The sequence below is a fragment of the Scyliorhinus torazame genome, chromosome 2 (assembly GCF_047496885.1).
Source record: "Scyliorhinus torazame isolate Kashiwa2021f chromosome 2, sScyTor2.1, whole genome shotgun sequence".
Classification (NCBI taxonomy): Eukaryota; Metazoa; Chordata; class Chondrichthyes; order Carcharhiniformes; family Scyliorhinidae; genus Scyliorhinus; species Scyliorhinus torazame.
Genome location: NC_092708.1, coordinates 123,984,149 through 124,010,127, shown reverse-complemented (window position 1 = coordinate 124,010,127; position 25,979 = coordinate 123,984,149). Strand labels below are relative to the sequence as shown.

At 48.8% G+C, this 25,979-nt stretch overlaps 1 protein-coding gene across 3 annotated transcripts in view; it reads left to right on the top strand.

The window, feature by feature from the left end:
* Nucleotides 1-25,979, top strand: part of LOC140391655 (lysosomal cholesterol signaling protein-like) — a 163,617-nt gene that overhangs the window by 117,669 nt on the left and 19,969 nt on the right. For all 3 annotated transcript variants that reach the window (XM_072476355.1, XM_072476365.1, XM_072476375.1), the window contains exons 9-10: nt 775-868; nt 14,459-14,672. In XM_072476355.1, coding sequence (XP_072332456.1) covers nt 775-868; nt 14,459-14,672 — 308 coding nt within the window. The remainder of the gene's footprint in view (nt 1-774; nt 869-14,458; nt 14,673-25,979) is intronic.

Here is a 25,979-nt window from a genome sequence, read left to right as displayed (position 1 = left end):
AAACTACCCTGAGAAACTCTTGCAGTGATGCTCTGGAACTGATGACATGATTGACCTCCAACAACCACAACCATCTTCCTTAATGCTAGGTATGACTCCAACCAGCAAAGAGTTTTTGACCCGATTCCAAATGACTCCAGTTTTGCTAGAACTCCTTGATGCTACACTCTGCGAGATGCTGCCTTGATGTCAAGGGTAGTCACTCTCACTTCTGAGGCTTGATTCTCCACCTGCCGCAAGAACGCCACTGGCGAAACTCGTACAATCGAGAACTCCATTGACCTCAGGCAGGATTCTCCGGTCACCAGGCGGACGTGGCCGGAGAATCCCGCCCCTGGAATTCAGCTCTTTTTTTCCATGTTTGAATCAAGGCTGTAATGTGTAGCTGAGTGAATCAACACTCATAAAAGGTGCTCAGGAGGCTTAAAGGAGTTACTGATGCCTCTAAACCTGTAAGCATCTAAAGCAGGCCTGATTTTGCACCTTGCACATTTTATTTCACACATTATACATGCATTCACAGCAGTGCTTGCATGTCAGCTAAAGTCACCTTGAAACATATGTAATCAAAAACCTTGATGTCAGTACTGAAAGTCTATGTTAAGATTAATTGTGAGTTTTCTGCCATGTCCATGTCTATAAGACCCGTACTACAGATGTGACTTTATTTCATGATGCTTGCCTCAGCTAATATCCATTTTAAATTTATTTGTTAATGCATTATTGTGACCCATTATTCTCGCAATTAATAGCTGTAAGTTTTTGTTTTATTAGAATACCGGCATTTGTTGTGGGAATGCTATTGATTACTGGTCATCCAAATACACAACTACTGGAAGATTCAGCATTCTTTTATGGAAATACTCAGGTATGAATTAAGTGGATCTCTGAATCACCTTCAAAGTATATCGCTAAAACAAGTACAAGTTCTTACATACACTGACTAGCATGGAAATTCAGTCTGCAGAGATCTACATTTTCTTCCAACTGTTGTCCTAGAATAATGTAAACCACTGATGCATTTATGACCAACATGCAAGTTTGGAGAAATGTAAAAGTAATTCACTTTTTATATACTTTATTTTGAAATACTTGAAATTTGGTAGTGTGAAACTGTTGAGGTCAAGATGGAGCATATTTTTATCATTCAGTGCTTAAATCATCAAAAGAAAAGCTTTCTTTGTGCTAGGTATGACTCCAACCAATAGAGAGTTTTCGCCCTGATTCCCAGTGACTTCAGTTTTGCCAGGGCTCCTTGTTGCCATATTCGTTCAAATGCAGCCTTGATGACATGGGCCATCACTCCACCTCACCTCTGGAGTTTAGCTCCTTTGTCCATGTTTGGACCAAGGTTGTAATGAAGTCAGGAATGGAGTGGCCCTAGCGGAATCCAAAGTGAGCATCAGTGAGCAGGTTATTGCTGAATAAGTGCCACCTGATAACATTGCTGATGACTCCTCCCATCACTTTGCTGATGATCAAGAGTAGACTGATGGGGCGGTAATTCGTCAGTTTGGCTTTTTCCTGCCTTTTGTGGACAGGACATTCCTGGATAATTTTCCACAATGCTAGGTGTATGCCAGTGTTGTAACTAAACTGGAACAGCTTCCTGGATGGTGTCATGCTTGAGTTTTGTTGGAACTGCATCACAATGGACAGATGAGCTTTAATAGTTATGGCTTACAATGATGAAATCCACCTATACATAGAATTTCTGACACAGAAACAGTTCTTTTGCTGGCTGTTTCTGCTCCACATCAGTCTCCCACCCATTATATTTACCTTGCTGTACTCTATTGACATATTGAGTTAAAGAATAAACAATCTTTCAGATTTATTTTCAAAGACCAGCTGAAGCTGGGAAATATCACTGCTATTGCTATGTGCTCACCAGTGATCTCTTCTTTGTAGTGTAATCTATAGGTCAATCTTAATAACTGGCACCAATAGGGCAGCTCCAAGACAGAACTTGTGTGCAGGAATAGCTCAGGAGAGATGCAGATGCACAGGATGATGAGCCCTGATGCTGCGAGTTTGCGACTTAAGAAAAGTTTGGGTAGTTTCTTGGATTTTCATCAGGCTAAGAGGGAAGAGGTAGTTTGATCTGAGAGTATTAAGATCCCTCCATTTTTCTGTAGCTCACAGGACCAAGTTGTATGCAAATAATCTGCAGTGTTTTTGTTTTGGGTTCTGAGCCATAAAAATAAATTAGCTCCCAAAGTTCAATCCTCGGTCATTGCTTCGTTAACTGATCCCAGTCAGGGAGCCATAAGTGGACCTATAATTAGCCTCAGTGACGTGGAAGAGAACAATGCCTTTGTGAGATTGCCAATAAAGGAGGAATTATACTGTAATTTGCTATGTTCAGACAATGTGTATCTATTAGAACATTAATTAGGCTTTTGAAAGGTGCTTCTGCAATACATTATCGTATTTGCTAAAAATTAGATGGATGGGTGAAATTTAACATATGTAGTCTCACTGTTCACTAATGTTAACAAGACTGTTCATATAATTATAAAACAGCATAGTTCCAAGTTTTATGTCAACAAATGACTAATTGTGGAAATGCACGGTATTCTTTATTGTATTGAATTGACTGAGCGATAGGTCAGAAGGTGAGAGCATTGAGGGAGAACTAGGGAATAGGGACAGTGTGGCTCTGAGGCAGAGCAGACAGGGAGAAGTTGCTGAACACAGCGGGTCTGGTGGCCTGAAGTGCATATGTTTTAATGCAAGAAGTATTACGGGTAAGGCAGATGAACTTAGAGCTTGGATTAGTACTTGGAACTATGATGTTGTTGCCATTACAGAGACCTGGTTGAGGGAAGGGCAGGATTGGCAGCGAAACGTTCCAGGATTTAGATGTTTCAGGCGCGATAGAGGGGGATGTAAAAGGGGAGGCGGAGATGCGCTACTGGTTCGGGAGAATATCACAGCTGTACTGCGGGAGGACACCTCAGAGGGCAGTGAGGCTATATGGGTAGAAATCAGGAATAAGAAGGGTGCAGTCACAATGTTGGGGGTTTACTACAGGCCTCCCAACAGCCAGCGGGAGATAGAGGAGCAGATAGGTAGACAGATTTTGGAAAAGAGTAAAAACAACAGGGTTGTGGTGATGGGAGACTTCAACTTCCCCAATATTGACTGGGACTCACTTAGTGCCAGGGGCTTAGGCGGGGCGGAGTTTGTAAGGAGCATCCAGGAGGGCTTCTTAAAACAATATGTAGACAGTCCAACGAGGGAAGGGGCGGTACTGGACCTGGTATTGGGGAATGAGCCCGGCCAGGTGGTAGGTGTTTCAGTAGGGGAGCATTTCGGTAACAGTGACCACAATTCAGTAAGTTTTAAAGTACTGGTGGACAAGGATAAGAGTGGTCCTAGGATGAATGTGCTAAATTGGGGGAAGGCTAATTATAACAATATTAGGCGGGAACTGAAGAACATAGATTGGGGGCGGATGTTTGAGGGCAAATCAACATCTGACATGTGGGAGGCTTTCAAGTGGCAGTTGAAAGGAATTCAGGACCGGCATGTTCCTGTGAGGAAGAAGGATAAATACAGCAATTTTCGGGAACCTTGGATGACGAGAGATATTGTAGGCCTCGTCAAAAAGAAAAAGGAGGCATTTGTCAGGGCTAAAAGGCTGGGAACAGACGAAGCATGCGTGGAATATAAGGAAAGTAGGAAGGAACGTAAGCAAGGAGTCAGGAGGGCTAGAAGGGGTCACGAAAAGTAATTGGCAAATAGGGTTAAGGAAAATCCCAAGGCTTTTTACACGTGCATAAAAAGCAAGAGGGTAGCCAGGGAAAGGGTTGGCCCACTGAACGATAGGCAAGGGAATCTATGTGTGGAGCCAGAGGAAATGGGTGAGGTACTAAATGAATACTTTGCATCAGTATTCACCAAAGAGAAGAAATTGGTAGATGTTGAGTCTGGAGAAGGGTGTGTAGATAGCCTGGGTCACATTGAGATCCAAAAAGACGAGGTGTTGGATGTCTTAAAAAATATTACGGTAGATAAGTCCCCAGGGCCTGATGGGATCTACCCCAGAATACTGAAGGAGGCTGGAGAGGAAATTGCTGAGGCCTTGACAGAAATCTTTGGCTCCTTGCTGTCTTCAGGGGATGTCCCGGAAGACTGGAGAATAGCCAATGTTGTTCCTCTGTTTAAGAAGGGTAGCAAGGATAATCCCGGGAACTACAGGCTGGTGAGCCTTACTTCAGTGGTAGGGAAATTACTGGAGAGAATTCTTCGAGACAGGATCTACTCCCATTTGGAAGCAAATGGACGTATTAGTGAGAGGCAGCACGGTTTTGTGAAGGGAAGGTCGTGTCTCACTAACTTGACAGAGTTTTTCGAGGAGGTCACTAAGATGATTGATGCAGGTAGGGCAGTGGATGTTGTCTATATGGACTTCAGTAAGGCCTTTGACAAGGTCCCTCATGGTAGACTAGTACAAAAGGTGAAGTCACACGGGATCAGGGGTGAGCTGGCAAGGTGGATACAGAACTGGCTAGGCCATAGAAGGCAGAGAGTAGCAATGGAAGGATGCTTTTCTAATTGGACGGCTGTGACCAGTGGTGTTCCACAGGGATCAGTGTTGGGACCTTTGCTCTTTGTAGTATATATAAATGATTTGGAGGAAAATGTAACTGGTCTGATTAGTAAGTTTGCAGACGACACAAAGGTTGGTGGAATTGCGGATAGGGATGAGGACTGTCGGAGGATACAGCAGGATTTAGATTGTTTGGAGACTTGGGCGGAGAGATGGCAGATGGAGTTTAATCCGGACAAATGTGAGATAATGCATTTTGGAAGGTCTAATGCAGGTAGGGAATATACAGTGAATGGTAGAACCCTCAAGAGTATTGAAAGTCAAAGAGATCTAGGAGTACAGGTCCACAGGTCATTGAAAGGGGCAACACAGGTGGAGAAGGTAGTCAAGAAGGCATACGGCATGCTTGCCTTCATTAGCCGGGGCATTGAGTATAAGAATTGGCAAGTCATGTTGCAGCTGTATAGAACCTTAGTTAGGCCACACTTGGAGTATAGTGTTCAATTCTGGTCGCCACACTACCAGAAGGATGTGGAGGCTTTAGAGAGGGTGCAGAAGAGATTTACCAGAATGCTGCCTGGTATGGAGGGCATTAGCTATGAGGAGGGGTTGAATAAACTCAGTTTGTTCTCACTGGAACGAAGGAAGTTGAGGGGAGACCTGATAGAGGTCTACAAAATTATGAGGGGCATAGACAGAGTGGATAGTCAGAGGCTTTTCCCCAGGGTAGAGGGGTCAATTACTAGGGGGCATAGGTTTAAGGTGAGAGGGGCAAGGTTTAGAGTAGATGTACGAGGCAAGTTTTTTACGCAGAGGGTAGTGGGTGCCTGAAACTCGCTACCGGAGGAGGTGGTGGAAGCAGGGACGATAGTGACATTTAAGGGGCATCTTGACAAATACATGAATAGGATGGGAATAGAGGGATACGGACCCAGGAAGTATAGAAGATTGTAGTTTAGTCGGGCAGCATGGTCGGCACGGGCTTGGAGGGCCGAAGGGCCTGTTCCTGTGCTGTACATTTCTTTGTTCTTTGTTTGTAGAAGCTCCATCTTGGTATTCTTGTCTTAGCTGAAATCTGAGAAATATAACTTTACTTGAAAAGCAGCGCTGTAAATATCCATTATTTTTCAATTATATTTTTGCAACTTATGTACAGTCTTGGTGCAATGTGACATCCCAAGGCAATTCATAGTACATCAAACCTGGGGGAAAAGACTCACTATTTGACTGGAGAGTTGAATTTTGAAGAGGCTTTTGTGAGTGTAAAGAGATGTGGAGAGTTTCAGAAGAGATTTTCAGAATGTAAGGTCACAATGGTTCATGGATCTGCCACTAGTGTTAGTTCGAAGGCAGTGGGGTTGGAGTGACGCAGAGAAATCTGTACAAGGAGGAATTGAATTAACTGAGAATGCTAGGGCTGTAGGAGATTTCAATAGGTAAAGTGGAAAGATGCCACAGGGGATTTTATAATAAAGCTAACGCTTTAATACAATGCGAAATGAGCCAGAGTTGGCCAGTCAGAACTGGGTACCTAGAGATGCGAGCGGCAGAGCTTCGTATGAATTGGAAATTGTAGTGCAGCTCAGAAGGTGGCTGGAAGAACAATTCCCCCAGTGACGAAGGTAAGGATGTGAATTCCATCAACGGTACGGTTAACCAGGGAAAAGAGTCAGGATTGGAAAAACTGGTCAGAGCCTTTACTATCTCCTTTTTGACATTCATAAGAACTAGGAGCAGGAGTAGGCCATCTGGCCCTTCGAGCCTGCTCCGCCATTCAAGGACTTGAAGACTTAATTGCCTTGATTCCTGTTTACCTGTTCAGAACTAAATTATTTTCTACAGTCATTTCATAAAGTCACAGAGACTTACAGCCCAGAAATGGGCGATTGGACTTATCATTCTGTACTGGCTCCATAAAAGAACTGTTAAAATTAGATCCAGCTTTTTCCACATAACCATGCATATTGGTTCTCTTCAAATGTATGTCCTATAGTCATCACCATTTCAGTTAATGCGTTCCAGAATGTAACAAAAGAATGGGTGCGATTCAGTGGACTTGAGGTACTGAGAAACATCTCGCTATTCAATGGTACTTTGCCAGTTTGTTTTGGCCTCGGGCAGATTCTCTCCACCGAGACTGCACTTGGAGGGATTTCCAGCTGGCTAGCTAAAGCTCACCGGTAGGAAAGGCTCCTCGCAGATCAGATCACTATTTTATCTGGATGTCCCGATCTCTTTCCCCCCCTTTTTTTTTTGAACCCCGGGCCAGATCCCTAGCAGTGCCAATCAGGCATCCAGGCACACTGGCACTGCCCACCTGGTGTCCTGACAGTGCCAGAGTGGCACTGGATCAGCTGTGTGGTGAGCTCCAGATAGTGTCCCAGGAGCCTCTTCACTAACCTGCCCAACCAAGGTGAGTGCCTCTGGGATACTGCAGGGTGTTGGAGACAGCTGTGACAGAAAATCACTGTCATCCTCCGACCCGAGCTCGGGGTCTCCTGAGTCTTGGGCGGAAGGCTGGTGTCCGAGCTGCTTTCAGCGATGGTGCTGGCTCACGGGAGGACTCCGGCTGTGGCTCCTGAGCCGCCGAGTGTCTTTAACTAGGAGATGCACCTGTGGAAAAAGAGATTGTGAAATTCTACAAATGTCACCTAGAAGGAACCGGAGGTGAAGAAATGCAGGGCTGTATTGACTTTGATCTCCACTGGAAATGCATACCTACCTTGGTCCAATTAGAAAGAAACTCACTCTTGACTGGATAAAGCTACTGTATAAGGAGCCGAGGGCGAGTGTCTGCGCAAATAATGTCAGCTCGGGATATTTTTCTCTCCACCGTGGGACTAGGCAGGGATGTCCCATACCCTCCCTGTTGTTTGCGCTCGCGATTGAGCTGCTGGCCATCGTCTTAAGAAGTCCGGGGGGTATGGAAAGGGATAATGTGGTGGGGGAGGGTAGAGCATAGGGTGTTATTATATGCGGATGATTTGCTGTTATACGTGTCATAACCGAGTGTGTGAATTGGAGAAATATTGGAGCTGCTTCGAGTGTTTGGGTTTTTCTCGGGGTACAAATTAAACTATTTTGTGGTGTCTCGGCAGAGTGTGGGGGGGGGGGGGGGGGGGGGGGGGCTGCCATTCCGTTAGGCAGGGACTCACTTTAGATATCTGGGGGTGCAGGTTGCTCGGGATTGGGGGGGACTCTGCAGGTACAACATTTCTAGTTTGGTGGGGAGGGTGAAAGCTGATCTGGCAAGATGATCTGGTCTCCCTCTGTCACTGGCGGGTCGAGTACAGGCGGGTAAAATGAATGTGTTACCATGATTTTGGTTTATTTTTCAATGCCTGCCGATCTTCCTGCCAAAGGCATTTTTAACAAAGATTGAGGGAAGGATTACCTCTTTCATATGGGGAGGGAAGGTGGCCAGAGTCAGAAAGGTGCTGCTACAGAGGGGAAGGCAGGCAGGGGGTTTGGGTCTTCCGAACCTGTTGGGGGCAGGGTCAAGGGAAATGCCGATTTGGGGGAATCATAGATTTGAGCCAGGGAAGTGGGACGGGAATTTTTGGAGATGGGAGGAGAAGTGAGTTGGGGCACTAAAGGATTTGTTCTTAGGGAGTCGGTTTGCAGGATTGCAGGAGCTGGTTGCGAAGTATGGGCTGGAACAGGGGAAAATGTTTCCTCCCACAAGTCCCGAAAGACGTGCTGTTAGGTCATTTGGACATTCTGAATTCTCCCTCTGTGTACCCGGACAGGCGCCAGAATGTGGCTTTTCACAGTAACTTCATTGCAATGTAAGCCTACTTGTGACAATAAAGACTATTTTTTTAGGTGGCATATAGAGCACACCTCACAAAGGTGTGGATGAGCCGGCTCTGTGAGAGGGTAGAAGACGTGTGTGAACGTTGCGGGGGGGGGGGGGGGGGCCCAAACCATGGGCGTCATTCTCCGCCGGCGGGAGTCTCCGTTTTGCCGGCGCCCGGGGTTTTCCCGACGGCGTGGGGCTGCCCCACAATGGGAAACCCCATTGACCGGCCGGTGTTACGGAGACTCCCGCCGGCCGGTCGGGGCAGAAATGTGGCGGGGCGGGTAGGAGACTTTCGCCCCTTGTTCATCAGTTTGGACAGGACCAAAACATGAAGATTACTTAAAGAAGGTTTTTAGGGTAATCTCTACGGTGGTGCACATGAAACTTGACCGAGGCCCTCTCGAGGCCGTATTCAGGGTGTCGGACAAGCCGGGGTTGGAAACGGGTGCGGAGGCAGATGTTGTAGCCTTCACCTTGTTGGTTGTTGTTTGGGGGTTGGTGGGAGGATGGGATTGTTGTTGTTGATGAGGGGATTGACATTGTATTTGTTACCATTGATTGTTTGTTGGTGGGTGTAAATTTTGAAGAAAATGTGAAAAAGAGGGAGAATAAAAAAATATACCCTCGCTCAACACCTCCCACCATTCCAGAACTTATTGTAACCTTTGAAAGAGCTGACTACACTGTCATTCTCCAGTGCTTCTCTCCCATTGCATTGTCGCACGTCCTGAATTCACCCCCCACCATCTGGCCTGGGCTTGCAAAATCCTACCAACTGTCCTGGCTTGAGACAATTCACACCTCTTTAACCTGTGATTATCCCTCTCTCCAGTTGCTCCGTCTGGACCTGTAGACTTAATTACCTGCAAAGACTCGCATTCAAAGTATCGTCTTGCATCATTGACTTTGTCTATATATATATATATATATATATATATATATATTTCTGGAACCCACCTCTTCATTCACCTGAGGAAGGAGCAGTGCTCCGAGAGCTAGTGATTCGAAACAAACCTGTTGGACTTAAACCTGGTGTTGTAAGACTTCTTACTGTGCTCATAAGCTTGTGACAACAATAAAGTGTGACAGCTAGCTTACTTATAATGTACTGACATTTTCAATCATTAGATAGGGCTCCCATGCAAAATAAGGTAGATCGTACAAAGTTTAGTGTAGTAGAACTAAAATGCTGCAGTGAAATAAATTGTTTGCACGGTAGAGCTTCTATAAAGATGTATATTTTTATTGAGAAAATGTTTCACTATAACAAAGTAGAAACACAAAACAAATACAATCCCAAATTTCACCCCCCCTAACATCTGACGGTGACCATCGCCCTGAAATAGGAAATGAAAGGCTGCCACCTCGAGTCAAATCTTTCTGCTGACCCTCTCAGGATGTACTTGACCTTCTCTAAGTACAAAGACTCCATAAGGTCACTCAACCATGACAAAGCACTGGGCAGAATCGGAGTCGTCCACCCAAGCAGAACTTGTCTCCGGGCTATTAACAAGGCAAAGGCAAGAGCATCTGCCTTCGCCCCCGTCTGCAGCTCTAGCGAGTCCGAGACCCCAAAAATAGCCACCAGCTGACAAGGCTCCAGTTCAATCCCAAAAATCCCTGGCATGCTGTTGAGGAAGGAGACCAAAAGCTCACAAGTTTAGGACATGACCAGAACATGTGTGTATGATTCGCTGGCCCCCCCCTGAGAACAGCGCTCGCCCTTACCACTCCCGTAAAAACCCACTCATCCGCGCCGTGGTCAGATGTGCCCTATGCACCACCTTGAACTGAATCAAGCTGAGCCTAGCACAGGGGGAGGTGGAGTTGACCCTGTGAAGAATCTCACTCCACACACCCCTCCATCAAAAACCGGACCCAGCTCCCTCTTCCACTTATTCTTACCTCATCCAACGGAGCTGGCTCTATTGACAAAATCCGACGATAAATATCCCGATATGTTCCCCTCCCCCAACTCAGCCAGCGAAAGGACTCTGTCCAACAGAGAGAGCGAGGGTGCCAAGGGGAATGAAGGAATATCCTTGTGCAAAAAGTCACACACTTGAAAAAACCTAAATAGATTAGACTTCAGGGGCGTCATTCTCCGATCTCCCGCCGGGTTGGAGAATCGCCGGGGGCTGCCGTGAATCACGCCCCTGCCGATTGCCGAAGTCTCCGGCACCGGATATTTGGCGGGGGTGGGAATCGGGCAGCGCCGGTTGGCGGGCCCCCCGCTCGATTCTCCGGCCCGTATGGGCTGAAGTCCCGCCGATAAATTGCCTGTCCCGCCGGCGTGGATTAAACCACCTTTTGAACGGCGGGACAAGGTGGCGTGGGCGGGCTCCGGGGTCCTGGGGGGGGCGCGGGGCGATCTGGCCCAGGGGGGTGCCCCCACGGTGGCCTGGCCCGCGATCGGGGCCCACCGATCCGCGGGCGGGCCTGTGCCGTGGGGGCACTCTTTCCCTTCCGCCTCCGCCATGGTCTCCACCATGGCGGAGGCGGAAGAGACTCCCTCCACTGCGCATGCGTGGGAAACTGTCAGCGGCCGCTGACGCTCCCGCGCATGCGCCACCCGGGGATGTCATTTCCGCGCTAGCTGGCGGGGCAACAAAGGCCGTTTCCGCCAGCTGGCAGGGCGGAAATTCCTCCGGCGTCGGCCTAGCCCCTCAATGTTGGGGCTCGGCCCCCAAAGATGCGGAGCATTCCGCACCTTTGGGGCGGCGCGATGCCCGTCTTATTGGCGTTGTTTTGGGCGCCAGTCGGCGGACATCGCGCCGTTTCGGGAGAATTTCGCCCCAGAAGTTGGAAATTCCCCAACAAATCTTCAAAACCGGTGAACTTCCCAACTATGGTCGGGATTTGCCGGGGGGCGGCGTGAATCCCGCTCCCGCAAGCTGCCGAATTCTCCGGCGCCGGGGTTTTGGCGGGGGTGGGAATCGCACCGCGGCGGCCGTTTGCAGCGGCCCCCACGGCGATTCTCCGGCCCACAATGGGCCGAGCGGCTGCCTGTTTTAGGCTGGTCCCGCTGGCGTAAATTAGATCTGGTACTTACCGGCAGGACCTGGCTCTGTGGGTGGCCTCTGGGGTCCTCTGGTGGGGGGGCTTGCGGGGTGAATCTGGCCCCAGGGGGTGCCCCCACGGTGGCCTGGCCCGCGATCGGGGCCCACCGATCCGCGGGCGGGCCTGTGCTGTGGGGGCACTCTTTCCCTCCGCACGTCTGCTGTGGATCTCCGCCATGGCCGGTGCGGAGACGAACCCCTCCTGTGCATGAGCTGGGATGACACCAGCACAATCTGGCGCTCCCGCGCATGCGCCAACTCGCGCCAGCCGGCGGAGGCCCTTCGGTGTCGGTTGATGCGGCGCCAAGCCCCTTCCGCGCTGGTTGGCGCGGCGCCAATCCCGCCGGCGCCGGCTTACCCCTGAAGGCGCGGAGGATTCCGCACCTTCCGGGCGGCCCGACGCCGGAGTGGTTCACGCCACTCTCGGCGCCAGTACCGCCCGCCGGGCAGGGGAGAATCCTGCCCTATATGTACCCAAACCACGCCAACCCCTCCCTCCCCCAAGACCCGAACAATGAGTCCAAAACCACTGGAACAAAATGCTGATTTCTGCAGATTGGGGCTGACAACCTAAAATATTGTTGAAATGTCTCCATATCCGCAGAGTAGCCACCACCACCGGACTTGATGTAAACATTGCGGGGGGGAAGGTGGAAGAGGGGCCGTAACCAAGGCCCTCGAACTAATACCCTTACAAGCATGCCTCTGTCCACCCCCATATGAAATCAGGACCTTTAAGCCACCCCTCTACTTTCTCAATGTTTGCCGCCCAATAGTAAAGTAACAAATTTGGTAGCGCCGATATCTTCCCCTCTGCAGACACTTCCAATGAATCTGTGGAGTTTTGCCCGCCCAAATAAAGGAGGAAATCGATTTATTCACCTCCACAAAGAAAGATTTGGGAAGGACAATTGGGTGACACTGAAACAAACATAAAAACCTGGAAAGGACATTATTTTTTACTGACTGAACCTTGCCTGCCAAGGACAGAGGGAGGTTCTCCCATTTTTTCAATGTGAACTTAACCCAGTTCAGTAGGCTATAAAATTAAGTTTATGCAGCGAGGCCCAGTGGTGGGCCACCCGGATTTCCAGCTAACGAAAGCTAGCTCTGGCCAAGCGAATAGGCAACATCCCCAAATCGGCACCACCCTCCAGGGAGTTCACCAGAGAATATTCGCTTTTGTCCAGATTCAACTTTTTCCCGAAATGGAGCCAAAACCCATAACTGACTTCATTATCTGCTCTACGCTGGAGAGAGGATCCATTATACAACAGCAGAACATCTGCGTACAAGGACATCCTATGCTCCCTCCCTCTTTATTCCCCTCTACCCCATTGATGACCTCAATGCTCTGTCCAGAGGCTCAATTGCCAAGGCAAACAATAGGAGGAACAATGGGCAACCCTGCCTCATACCTCTATTTTACAAAGTATTCCGAACTCAGGGCATTCGTACGAACACTACCAGTGGGGGCTCTATATAAAAGACGGATCCAAGATATAAATATATGCACAAACCCAAACCTTCCAAGGACTTCGAACAGATACCCCATTCCACCTTCTAAACCACCTCATCAGCGAACATTTAAATAATCACCTCTGGCTCAGGGACTTGAGAGAAATAATATTAAGCAAGCGCTGTATGTTGGCTGAAAGCTGGCTGCCCTTAACAAACCCAGTCTGTTCCTCCAAAATAACCCCGTAAGGCAGGACTCCAAGCACATTGCTAAAACTTTCAGCAATAGCTTAGCGTCTGCATTCAATAACGAAATAGGGTGATACGACCTATATACTGTCGTATCCTTATCCTTCTTTAAAATCAAAGAGAATGATGCCTGTGCCAATGCAATTGGCAATACCTCCTGGGTCAAGGAATCATTAAACATATTTAACATCAATGGATCAGCTGACCCGCAAATTTCTTGTAAAATTCTATCGGGAATCCATCCGGGCCTGTATCCATACCCAACTGTATCAACCCAATGCATTTCATGATCTCCTCTGGGCTGAATGGGGGCTCCAACTCCTCTCTTCTCTCTCACTCTACAACTGGGATGGACAAGCCATCCAAAAATTCCGTCATGGGCAACCTATCATCCAGGGTTTCTGACTTAGAAAGTCTGCGACAAAAGGCCTCAAAAAAACTCATTGACCTTACGTGGGGCTGAGACCAACCTGCCACTAAGGTCCTTCAGCTGTACTATCTCGCATGAGACAGCCTGCCGCCTCAGTTAGTGCACTAAAAGGCAACTGGCCTTCTCCCCATATTCATAAAATGCCTCCCTCGAGCGTCGCAGCAGATGCACTGCTTTGGCCCGTTGAGAACAGCGCAAAGTCCATCTGTAATTTCTTCCTGCTTGCTAACGACTCTGGTGTCGTGGTAAGCCAGTACTGGCAGTCCACCTGAAGGATGGAATCAAGCAACCTCTGTCTTTCGATCCTTTAACTCTTCTCTTTATGTGCCCTATAAGAGATTATCTCCCTCTTAATGACCACTGTCTGAGCCTCCCACAACGTGGAAGGCGAGATAGTCTCACTTCTATTAAAATCAATGTGCTCCCCAATGGTGGAGGATAGCCTATCACAGAATCCCTTGTCCTCCAGCAACATCGTATCCAGCTTCCTTGTGGGGCGCTGAGCGGGGCCTTTATCCAACACAAAATGTGGAGTATGATCTAAAATAACTATTGCCAAATATCCAAGGAAGGAGAAACCTATACCCCCCCACGAATTTGCTGGTGCGAGTCTAGATTGGGAATAGAAACCAACAAATTGTTGACGAAAGCTGTATCATCCCAGTTCAGTGCATATAAATTAACTAGAGCCACCAGAGTACCCACTAACAATTACTACCTCCATTTGAAAGAGCTTCCAAAAAGATATGATCCATGTATGAATAGAAATATGACCAAAAATCTGTTTGCTACAAGAGGCTGCATTCTGTATTTTCAATTGATCTGATCTTCAAATTCACACTTTTTGAAGGGCTATGATGTGTGTGTTTTTGTTTTCCCCTTCACATGTTTCTCATTTACAGGTTATTAGTACTGCATTGGTACTGTCCTGCAGCATTGTTCTTGCGGGCTCATCATTGATGTTACTGAGTCGGAACAGGCATAATAATGCTTACCAGATACTACAGCGCAACTCTATTTCCAGCAATACTAGTGTGGACCCTAGACTGAAAGAAATCCAACCAACAGCTAAAAATGTAGCACCTGATGCAGAATTTGCAACTGGAGAAAGTGAAGGTATTTGTTTGTTTACTTGATACAGCATGGAATGACAGATGTGGCATTTGTTACCTCTTTCCTCCTTAAAACTTCTGTATGGGCGGCACAGTGGTGCAGTGGTTAGTACTGCTGCCTCACAGCGCCGAGGACCCGGGTTCGATCCCGGCCGTGTTCATTGTCCGTGTGGAGCTTGCACATTCTCCCTATGTCTGCATGGGAGAAATGGTCTCTCATGACTTGGTCATTGTCAAATAATGGGGTCTAAGTTTCACCCATTCACACATCTTTGTGGTAGAGTTGGGGGGTTTGCACACCCATTTCTTGGAATTCCACTTCAAAGCCACAAGGTTTACAAAAAATATTGTTAACTACTTTCTTTAATTATATGAATAAGGGCAGCAATTAACCACAGGAAAGATTTGTTGCATTTTAATCACTTCTCAGTGAGATGTCTTGAAAGTTTGTTTGCAATTTAATCTCATCCAGATATGACGGCTAGTTCCAGGGCCTTGTATTTTTACAAGTATGTTTGCCAGGAAAGAAAAGGTCACATGACTCCTCAAATCCATTTTTTTGGGGGGGCGCGATTCAACGACCCTTTTATGCCCGGCGCCGGGTAAGAACCAGATCTGAATATTTAAATGAGCCTAATGACTCATTTAAATACCTGGACACCGATTCACCCGGTGCCCGGGTCTCACGGGCAGATCCTGGGAGACCTCTCCAGGATGCCATTTAGTGCTGGTTACAACTTGGTTCGTAACAACCAACAACCTGGTTATATATAAGTCTTTATAAAAGTCTTTCCCTAGGTACGGTGGCACAGTGGTTAGCAGTGCTGTCTCACAGTGCCAGGGACCCGGGTTCAATTTCAGCCTGGGTGACTGTGTGGAGTTTGCACTTTCTCCCCGTGTCTGCATGGGTTTCCTCCGGATGTTCCGGTTTCCTCCCACAGTCCAAAAATGTGCACGTTAGGTGGATTGGCCATGATCAATTGTCCCTTAGTGTCCAAAGAGGTGCAGGTTAGGTGGGATTATGGAGTTACATGGATAAGGCGAGGAAGTGAGCCTAGGTCGGGTGCTCTTTCAGCGGGTTGGTTCTGTGGGATGGTTTGATGAGATCAAGAATGGCCACTATCAGGCCTTCTCTGCAATTGGGGCCCCCAATGGCAGAAGCCCACTGAGAGCTATTGGCAAATCAGAGGCCAGCAGTCTTCATGCCATGAAAACCAGTGAAAGCAGATATTGATGGTGGCTGTGCACCTAGCAGAGGCCTAGGATTATCGTGGGACCCCCAGATCAAGTTGAGGGGAGGTGGGATGGACGTGTCCTGGGAGAGGGGGAGGTGTTTCGGACGCAACGGCTTGGTTTGGCTTGCAGTGGCCCAGCCCCCTAAAGCTGGATCCCTCGATTGGGCACAGACTGCCTGACTATGACTGGCCCATACACCACCTCCAGAAAGCCACTGGCAAATTCCAGCAGGGTTTGCTGGGTGACCTTCCAAGGGTGTCGGAGCACCTTGTAGCCTGTGGATCCCGAGTCCAGCAAAACAAAAATCAATGATTAATTTTGTCACTCTGGGTACTTTGCGACCATCTAAGTTTGGAAACAGCAAGCCCATAGTTCTTTTACAAGAGTGCTGACTCTTAATGCAATAATTAATTAAGTTGGCAGCCAACCACGTACACCGTAATTATGGTCCCTTCTTCTTCAGATAAATTTTAAATGAGATTCCGACGCCAGTGACAGTGATCCCCCCCCCCCCCCCCCCCCCCCCCTGTCCTTGAGAAGAAAAATCCATCTCGACTGGGCCTACTTCAAGACCCGACCCCAGGGAGGAAACAGACCACGGGACTCAGCCCAACCTGCCTCAGAAAGCCCCTGCCCACGACTCAGGATCCCCGAAATGGCAGAGACCCCATGCGAGAACCCGAACGCGCTGCAAGGTGCCCGTGCCCGCAGAACTCCGGGACCCATCTGGATTGCAAACATGGCCCCCGAGCAACCCCTCTACCTCAACCAGCGCCCAGGACCCTGCCAGACGCGACCCCAGAAATGTAACCAGCGCCCTGGTCCCCGCCAGCGCCCTGGACCCCGCCAGATGCAACCACCTACCTTCCACAAGGGCTGACGACTCCCATCGGATCCCGGCACCATCTATCCGCAGCCGCCGTCCGAGGAAGCGAGGGAAACGCGGAGGTCTGCAGGTTAGACTGAAGCAACGCGGTTTCAAGACCCCTCTCCCCAGCATACTCCTGGCAAACGTCCAAGCGATCGAAAACAAGCTGGGTGAACTTAACTCTAGACTTGCCTCTCAGAGGGAAGTAAGAGACTGCTATGTGCCCTGTTTCACAGAGACATGGCTCACCCCCGCCTCACCAGACTGTGCCATACAACCTGAAGGCTTCTCAATTCACCGAGCGGACCGCACCGCGTCATCAGGCAAAGCAAAGGGTGGAGGAGTTTGCCTCCTCATCAACTCCTCCTGGTGCTTGGATGTGGTGACCCTGGCGACCTACTGCTCCCGGGACCTGGAATACCTGACCGTGAAGTGCCGCCCATACTATCTTCCACATGAGTTCACTTCAGCCATTATCACAGCGGTCTACATCCCACCCCAGGCAGAAGTGAGGAAGGTGGTGGACGAACTGTACACAGTTATAAACAACTACGAAACAGAACACCCGGAGGCCTTGTTCATCGTGGCCGGAGACTTCAACAAGGCCAACCTCGAGTGTGCTGCCAAAATTGCACCAGCACATCTCCTGTCCCACCAGGGGCAACAACACTCTTGACCACAGCTACTGAAAAATCAAGGGCGCCTACCATTTCACCCCCGACCGCACTTTGGGAAATCAGACCATAAGACTGTGCTCCTTCTCCCGGCATACAAGCAGAAACTCAAGCGGGAGAATCCAGCTAAGAAGGTCGTGCAGTGCTGGTCCGAGGAAACAGAAGAGCTCTTATGTGACTGCTTAGAAACAGTGGACACGTCCATATTTAAGAACTCAGCGACCAACTTAAATTAGTATGCCACCAACCGTCACAGACTTCATCAGCAAATGTGTGGACGACTGCGTGCCAAAGAAAGCAGTGCGTACATTCCCCAACCGGAAACCATGGCTCAATCGCGAGATTGACTCTCTACTGAAGGACAGATCTGAGGCGTTCAAGGCAGACGACCCTGACCTATACAAGAAATCCAGGTACGACCTCCGCAAAGCCATCCGAGATGCCAAGAGAGAATATCAAACCAAGCTAGAGTCACAGACAGACTCTCAGCGGTTGTAACAAGGACTAAACAACATAACGGGCTACAAAGCAAAGCTGAGCAGTATCTATGGCAGCAGCACACCCCTCCCCGATGAACTCAATGCATTCTATGCTCGGTTCGAGCAGGTAACCAATAATCTGCTGTTGAGTGCCCCAGCAGCCCATAACTCTCCCATACCCACCACCACAGCTTCGAAAGTCAGATCGGCCTTCCTGAAAGTGAACCCTCGGAAGGCGAGTCTGCGTGGACCAGCTGGCAGAGGTGTTCGCGGACATCTTTAACCTGTCCCTACTCCACTCCGAGGTCCCCACCTGCTTCAAGAAGACCATCATCATACCAGTGCCAAAGAAGAACCAGGCAACGTGCCTCAATGACTACCATCCGGTGGCCCTGACTTCAGTCGTAATGAAGTGCTTCGAGAGGTTGATCATAAAGCGCAACACCTCCATACTTCCAGAAAACCTTGATCCACTGCAATTCACATACCGTCGCAACTGGTCCACAGCAGACGCCATTTCCATGGCCCTACACTCATCCCTAGAGTATCTCGACAACAAGGACTCCTACACCAGAGTCCTATTTATTGACTAGAACTCCGCCTTCAACGCCATAATCCCAGCCAAGCTCATAATCAAAGCTCCAAAACCTAGGACTTGGCTCCCCACTCTGCAACTGAATCCACGATTTTCTGACCAACAGACCACAATCAGTAAGAATGAACAACAACACCTCCTCCACAATAGTCCTCAACACCGGCGCCCCGCAAGGCTGCGTACTTAGCCCCCTACCCTACTCCCTGCACACATACGACTGCGTGGCAAAATTTGGTTCAAACTCCATCTACAAAGTTTGCTGACGATACGACCATAGTGGGCCGGATCTCTAATAACAATGAGTCCGAATACAGGAGGGGGATAGAGAACCTAGTGGAGTGGTGCAGCGACAACAATCTCTCCCTCAATGCCAGCAAAACTGAAGAGCTGGTCATTGACTTCAGAAAGCAAAGTACTGTACACGCCCCTGTCAGCATCAACGGGGCCGAGGTAGAGATGGTTAGCAATGTCAAATTCCTAGGGGTACACATCACCAGAAATCTGTCCTGGTCCACCCACGTCGACACTACCACCAAGAAAGCACAACAGCGCCTATTCTTCCTCAGGAAACTAAGGAAATTCGGCATGTCCACATTAACTCTTACCAACTTTTACAGATGCACCATAGAAAGCATCCTATCTGGCTGCTTCACAGCCTGGTATGGCAACTGCTCGGCCCAGGACCGCAAAAAACTTAGAGAGTCGTGAACACCGCCCAGACCACCACACAAACCTGCCTCCCATCCATTGACTCCATCTACACCTCCCACTGCCTGGAGAAAGCGGGCAGCATAATCAAAGACCCCTCCCACTCGGCTTACTCACTCTTCCAACTTCTTCCATCGGGCAGGAGATACAGAAGTAGAGAACACGCACAAACAGACTCAAAAACAGCTTCTTCCCCGCTGTTACGAGACTCCTAAATGACCCTCTTAAGGACTGACCTCATTAACACTACACCCTGTATGCTTCATCCAATGCCGGTGCTTATGTAGTTACATTGTATACCTTGTGTTGCCCTATTATGTATTTTCTTTTATTCCCTTTTCTTCCCATGTACTTAATGATCTGTTGAGCTGCTCGCAGAAAAATACTTTTCACTGTACCTCGGTACACGTGACAATAAACAAATCCAATCCAATCCAATTCTTCAGCCACTGGTATATGGTGACAACAACCCTTTAAGTTGATGTATGTTGTCCGCAGTCAGCCTATCTCTCTTCTGGGCAGAGATGCCTGTGTAGCTCTTGATCTTCTCAAGCTGGCTGAAGATGTCAAGAGTACAACGTCGTTAGCTGGCCAGAACATCTCGGTCCTGAGTCCTTAACTACTAAAGGGTATTCTGACTTTGATTTCGCCTGCAAATGTCACTTCTCCTTTTGCGGAGCAAGTTTGTCCATCATCATTCCAGATCTCAAAAGTCCCCATGGTCAGATCAATCTACTGCATTATCATTGCACCTCCAGTGGAAGTAATACCAGAAAAGGATCAACTGTGTGAGGAGCCTCTACCTCCAACTACAATGATAGTACAGCCAGTGGACACACCAACCATCTGCACTCATAACAAATTTCAGCCAGTGTGCCAAAACCACAAGGGATGCTGGAATCTGGTAGCATTTACAGGCCATCAAAAACAAAAGCTAAAGGTGAGCATGCTACTGAATCATTATCTCGCCACAGGAATGCTCTTCCTCAGCCTCGGTGAACTTCCTGGTGACCTAAACGGAAAAAGAAGTAAAAATATCACTAAGCAGACAAATACCATATTCATCCACCCATCAAGTAACAGTCAAGATAAACAACAGCTATACAAAGAACAGTACAGCACAGGAACAGGCCCTTCGGCCGCCCAAGCCTGCGCCGACCATGGTACCTGCCTAAACTAAAACCGTATGCACTTACGGAGTCCATATCCTTCCATTCCTATATATTGCCAGAACAACCAGACATGGTTTAGCATCAAGGAATGGAAGAGACAAATTAAACCAGACACAAGTACCAGTCAAATCTCCAAGCCAACAACAAGAACAGGAAACAGCAGACCCTACCATGCTCCCAACAAACAGCGAACAAGATATGGAAGAATTATAAGGCCTCCAGACCGCCTGAACCTTTAACTTCAAGTACTTGAAGTGGGGAGATGGGGCAGTGAGAATGTTGTCAATTATAATGTTAATGCTGTAATGGCAAAAATGTTAGAATAACATCAAAGTTGTAACAATAAGGGTATTGCACAAGACTTATAACAATGTAAATCTTGGAAGTAAACTAAAATTATTATATACATGAAATAAAGACTTGGGGAAGGTGTAGGGTACATGAAGGGTTAATGTGGGATTGAGTACAATACCACATACAGTGATGTAGAAGACACATGAACCAGAATCAGGGTCAGTCTAGAGATGGACAGAGTTGGGAAAAGACCTAGACTGGAGTCAGTTCCATACCTGTACCCTCTACTGTAAATTTGTACATAGTTATGAATCGTTAATAAAGATTTGCAGCTACACCTTCAAGTCCAAAGCAGGATTCTTCATTCCGCACTTTGCATCAGCTTGTGCTCAAGTCCCGCAGTAAGTCTTGAACCCACAAACCTAAGTCTCAGATGCACGAGTGCTACCAACTGAGCCATGGCTAAAACTAAAGATATTGGACCCTTGCTGATGTGTGCAGGCATTGAAAAGCATTGACTGCATGCAGAAATCAATAGTGAGCAGCTAGCCAGAAATTGGCATAATTACATCACTGGTCCACTGAACTTTGTGAGCAGGATAATCGACCAATATGATCCCTGAATCAATTTTAGGAGCTTCCCAATGTAACCCACGTGCTGGCGAGAAAGTTTTCTCCATTCACACTTAAGGTCATGATAATCAGTGAACTGTCAGCCCTCACACAGCGATACAGAGGAAGCGGTGACGTAGTGGTATTGTCATTAGACTAATAATCCAGAGACCCAGGGTAATGCTCTCGGGTCCTGGGTTTGAATCCCACCTTGGCAGATGGTGAAATTTTAACTCAATAAAAATCTGAAATTAAAAGTCTACTGATGATCATGAAACCATTGCCAATTGTCGTAAAAACCCATCAAGTTCACTAATGTCCTTCAGAGAAAGAAATCTGCCATCCTTACCCAGTCTGGCCTACATGTGACTTCAGACCCTCGCAGCGATGCGTTGACTCTTAACTGCCCCCCTCTGAAATGACCTAGCAAGCCACTCAGTTCAAGGGCAATTAGAGATGGGTAACAAATGCTGACCTAGCCAGTGACACCCACATCCCAAGAACAAATTAGGAACAAAAAACTCAACAAGCAGTCTGGATCTACTGAAAAGGAGAAAAAAATTGAGACAATGATTATTACATTATACAAAGAGACAAACTAATTGACTAACTAACTAGAGAAGTAACTAAACCTGAGGGCAGAGATTAATAATAATAATAATTTTTATTGTCATCTTTATTGGGCAGCATGGTAGCACAAGTGGCTAGCACTGTGGCTTCACAGCGCTAGGGTCCCAGGTTCGATTCCCCGCTGGGACACTGTGCGGAGTCTGCACGTTCTCCCCGTGTCTGCATGGGTTTCCTCCGGGTGCTCCGGTTTCCTCCCACAGTCCAAAGACGTGCAGGTTAGGTGGATTGGCCATGGTAAATTGCCCTTAGTGTCCAAAATTGCCCTTAGTGTCCAAAAAGGTTAGGAGAGGTTATTGGGTTACGGGGATAGGGTGGAAGTGAGGGCTTAAGTGGGTCGGTGCAGAGTCGATGGGCTGAATGGCCTCCTTCTGCACTGTATGTTCTATGTTAATCTATGTTAAGTAGGCTTACATTAACACTGCAATGAAGTTACTGTGAAAAACCCCTAGTCGCCACATTTCGGCGCCTGTTCGGGTACACAGAGGGAGAATTCAGAATGTACAAATTACCTAACAGCACATCTTTCAGGACTTGTGGCAGGAAACAGGAGCACCCAGAGGAAACCCACGCAGAATCAGGAAGAACATGCAGACTCCACACAGACAATGACCAAGGCCGGGAATCGAACCTGGGACCCTGGAGCTGTGAAGCAGCAGTGCTACCCACTGTGCTACTATTTAGCATTTAATTTTACACTAAAAATCTAGCGCCAGGGACCATATAGTTAATTGTAACATAATCAAATAACGATTTAAGTATTTATTTTAAATTAATTAACTCAAGCTTAAATGTCACTCAGCGGGGTGCAGTTCTCTAACTGTGAGACATGGGAGATTCATGGAGCTTCCAGCATTCTGGTCGACTGCAGGAAGTGTAACCAATGGCAGCTCCTCACAGACCGCGTGGTTCGGTTGGAGCAACAGTTGGATGCACCTAGGAGCGTACACGTGGTCACACCCAAGGTGCAGGCAGACAGATGGGTGACCACTAGAAAGGGCAGGCAGTGAGTGCAGGAATCCCCTGTGGCTGACCCCTCTCTAGCAAGTATACTGTTTTGGATACTGTTGGGGGGGATAGCCTATCAGGGGAAAATAACAGCAGCCAGAAAAGTGGCACCACAACTGGCTCTGTTGCTCAGCAGTGGAGGGCACAGTGCAGGAGAGCGATAGTAATAGGGGACTCTTATAGTAAGGGGCACAGATAGCCGCTTCTGTGGACGTGAGACTCCAGGATGGCATGTTGCCTCCCTGGTGCCAGGGTCAAGGATGTCTCTGAACGAACACAGGACATCCTGAAGGGGGAGGGTGAAGAGCCAGAGGTCGTAGTACACATAGGTACGAAAGACATCGACAGAAAGAGCAATGAGGTCCTGCAAAATGAGTTCAGGGAATTGGGCAGTAAGCTAAAAAGTAGAACCTCTAGGGTTGTAATCTCAGGATTACTCCTTGTGCCACGTGCCAGTGAGGCTAGAAATAGGAATATAGTGCAGCTAAATACGTAGCTAAACTGGTGGTGTGGGAGGGATGGTTTCAGATTTCTGGACCACTGGGATCTCCTCCGGGCAGGTGGGACCTGTACAAGAAGGACAGGTTGTATCTAAACTGGAGGAGCACCAATGACCAGACTGTGAGGTTTGCTCTGGCTGCTGAGGGGGAAAGAGGGGTACGGAAAGTGTGCAACATTGCCATGGTGTGCTGATAGTTGTGCTGCTGGCCGGGAGGGCTTCTGCCAGGCTTGGGGGAGTAGCGGGGATGGCCAGGAGGTGGGCTGTGGGGTTGGGGTGGACGGGGACAGACACCATTGTCACAGCCTGCCAGACCGCTATGCGGCTGTACATGCAGCTGACTGCCCACTGTGAACTTAGCGCCACGGGTTGTATGGGTGCCCCCCAGGCCATCCCTCCTAGATACCCTCTGGCCCCATCCGACCCATCAATGGGATGGGTGCGCTCCTGCGCAACCAGTGCCATCTTGTTGGTTAGGATGAGTGTGTGTGGGGAGTGGAGGGCTCATACGTGGCTGCAGCTTGTCAGCCTCTCGAGTGCCAATCCCTGCCCTGGCGAATCTGACACCATTTCCCATTGGAATCGATCATGTTCATGTGGCGCCGGTGCTAGCCCCTCAATGGTCGGTGAATTGGTCCAGGTACGGCGCCAGTTTTGCCGTCATAGAACTCCACTAATCCTGCCCCGGTGTCAACACTTCGTCTGAGGAACGGAGCATCCAGCCATCGGTGTTCGAAGAACGAGAGAACTCCAATCCAGCCCAAGCTCATGGTCTACAGAGCAGCCTTGGTCTCCACCCTGCTGTACGCATCAGAAACATGAACAATGTACAGTATATGCTTCAAATGCCTGGAGAGATATCACCAACATTGCCTCCGCAAAATCCTGCACATCCACTGGCAGAATAGGCATACCAACGTCAGCATCCTCTCCCAGGCCAATATCCCCAGCATCGAGGCACTGGTCACACTCGACCAGCTGCAATGGACGGGCAACATTGTCTGTATGCCGGACCTCCGGTGGCGGCAATGAGTGAGTGAGCCGCACATTCGGTGGCTCTCATTCCGGCGGGATTTGAGGACCTGGTTCCCCGGTTTTGCGGGACTGCGGAGCGCTGGAAAGACGGCCACGGAGGTGCTGAGGAACAGGCAGAGCTGCATGGAACCGCGGGAGAGCAGAAAGCAGCGAAAACGGGAGAGGAAGGGACAAAGGCAAGGTGCAGGGGAAGCTGACCCGGGAGCAAAGATGGCAGACCTGGTTAAGGAGCTGGGGGAGGCGGTAGAGGAGCAGGCGCACGCACAGACGATGGCTGCGCTAGAAATCGATGGGTTGAAGGAGAGACAGAGAAGACTGCTGGACAGAGTAGAGCCCGCAGACAAAATCTGAGGATCATCGGCCTCCCTGAGGGGGCTGAGGGAGCAGATGCCACAGCGTTCGTGGCTGACATGTTGATGCAGCTGATGGGGACTGACGCCTTTCCGTGACCGCCGGAGCTTGAGGGGGCACACAGAGTACAGGCGAGGCAGATGCGTCCGGGGAGCCCCCCATCCGATGGTGATTAGGTTCCACAGGTTTGTGGAGAAGGAGCGAGTGCTATAGTGGGCAAAGAGCGCTAAGATCAGCACGTGGAATAACCGTGTTCTTCGCATTTACCAGGACCTAAGCCAGGAGGTGGCCAGGCGGCGAGCAGCCTTTAAATAAGTTAAGGAGATGTTGTTCAAAAAGCACGTGAAATTTGGTCTGCTCTTCCTGGCTCGTCTTTGGGCCACGCATCAGGGCCAATACCACTACTTCTCCGAGCCTGAAGAAGCGATGGACTTCGCGAGGGATCAGGGGCTGGTCCCGAAAAAAGGGCCCACGGACGCAAGCTAGGTTCCGAGAGTTATCGTTTGGGGGGATGCCTACTGTGCCTGGACTGACAGTCGACTGTTTACTGCTTTAAAGGTGCCATGTGTTGTACTTTTGGGCAGCTTTTGCCTCCGGGGAGTGCAGGGGGAGGGGATCCCCCTCTCGTATGCTCTTTTTTTTTCTTTTCTCTTTTTCTCTGCTGTTGTTGGTACCTTTCGTCGTGTTCTCTGGGTGTGCTGGAGCCTTCATTGTAACATAAAGGTGGCCGGTAAGCAATGGGGATTAAAGATGTTGGTTGGAGTTTTTTTTATGTCTATGGTTTTTATGTTTGTTTCGGGTGGGTGTAATACGGGTACGGTGTTGCTATTTTATTAATGCTCAGAAAGGGACGTGGGTTAACACTTATCTGTGTACTCAGCTGGAACTGTGTTGTACCTGGAGCAGCCTCACGGTGCTGTTTGATGTTTCCATCTTGTTTGATCTTTCCCATTTTAGTGAGACTGCTCCAGTGGGTCGGAGGGGGGGATGTTGTGCTGGGGAGTGGGGAGATGAGGTCGGGGAAACTATGGAAGTGAGACAAGGGGGCGCCGGAGGGGTGAGTCACCGGGCTAGCAGATTGGCTAGTCAAGGGAGTCAGGTGGGGGGGTGAATACAGCCAGTAGATGGCAGGGGAGGTGAAGAATTCGGAATC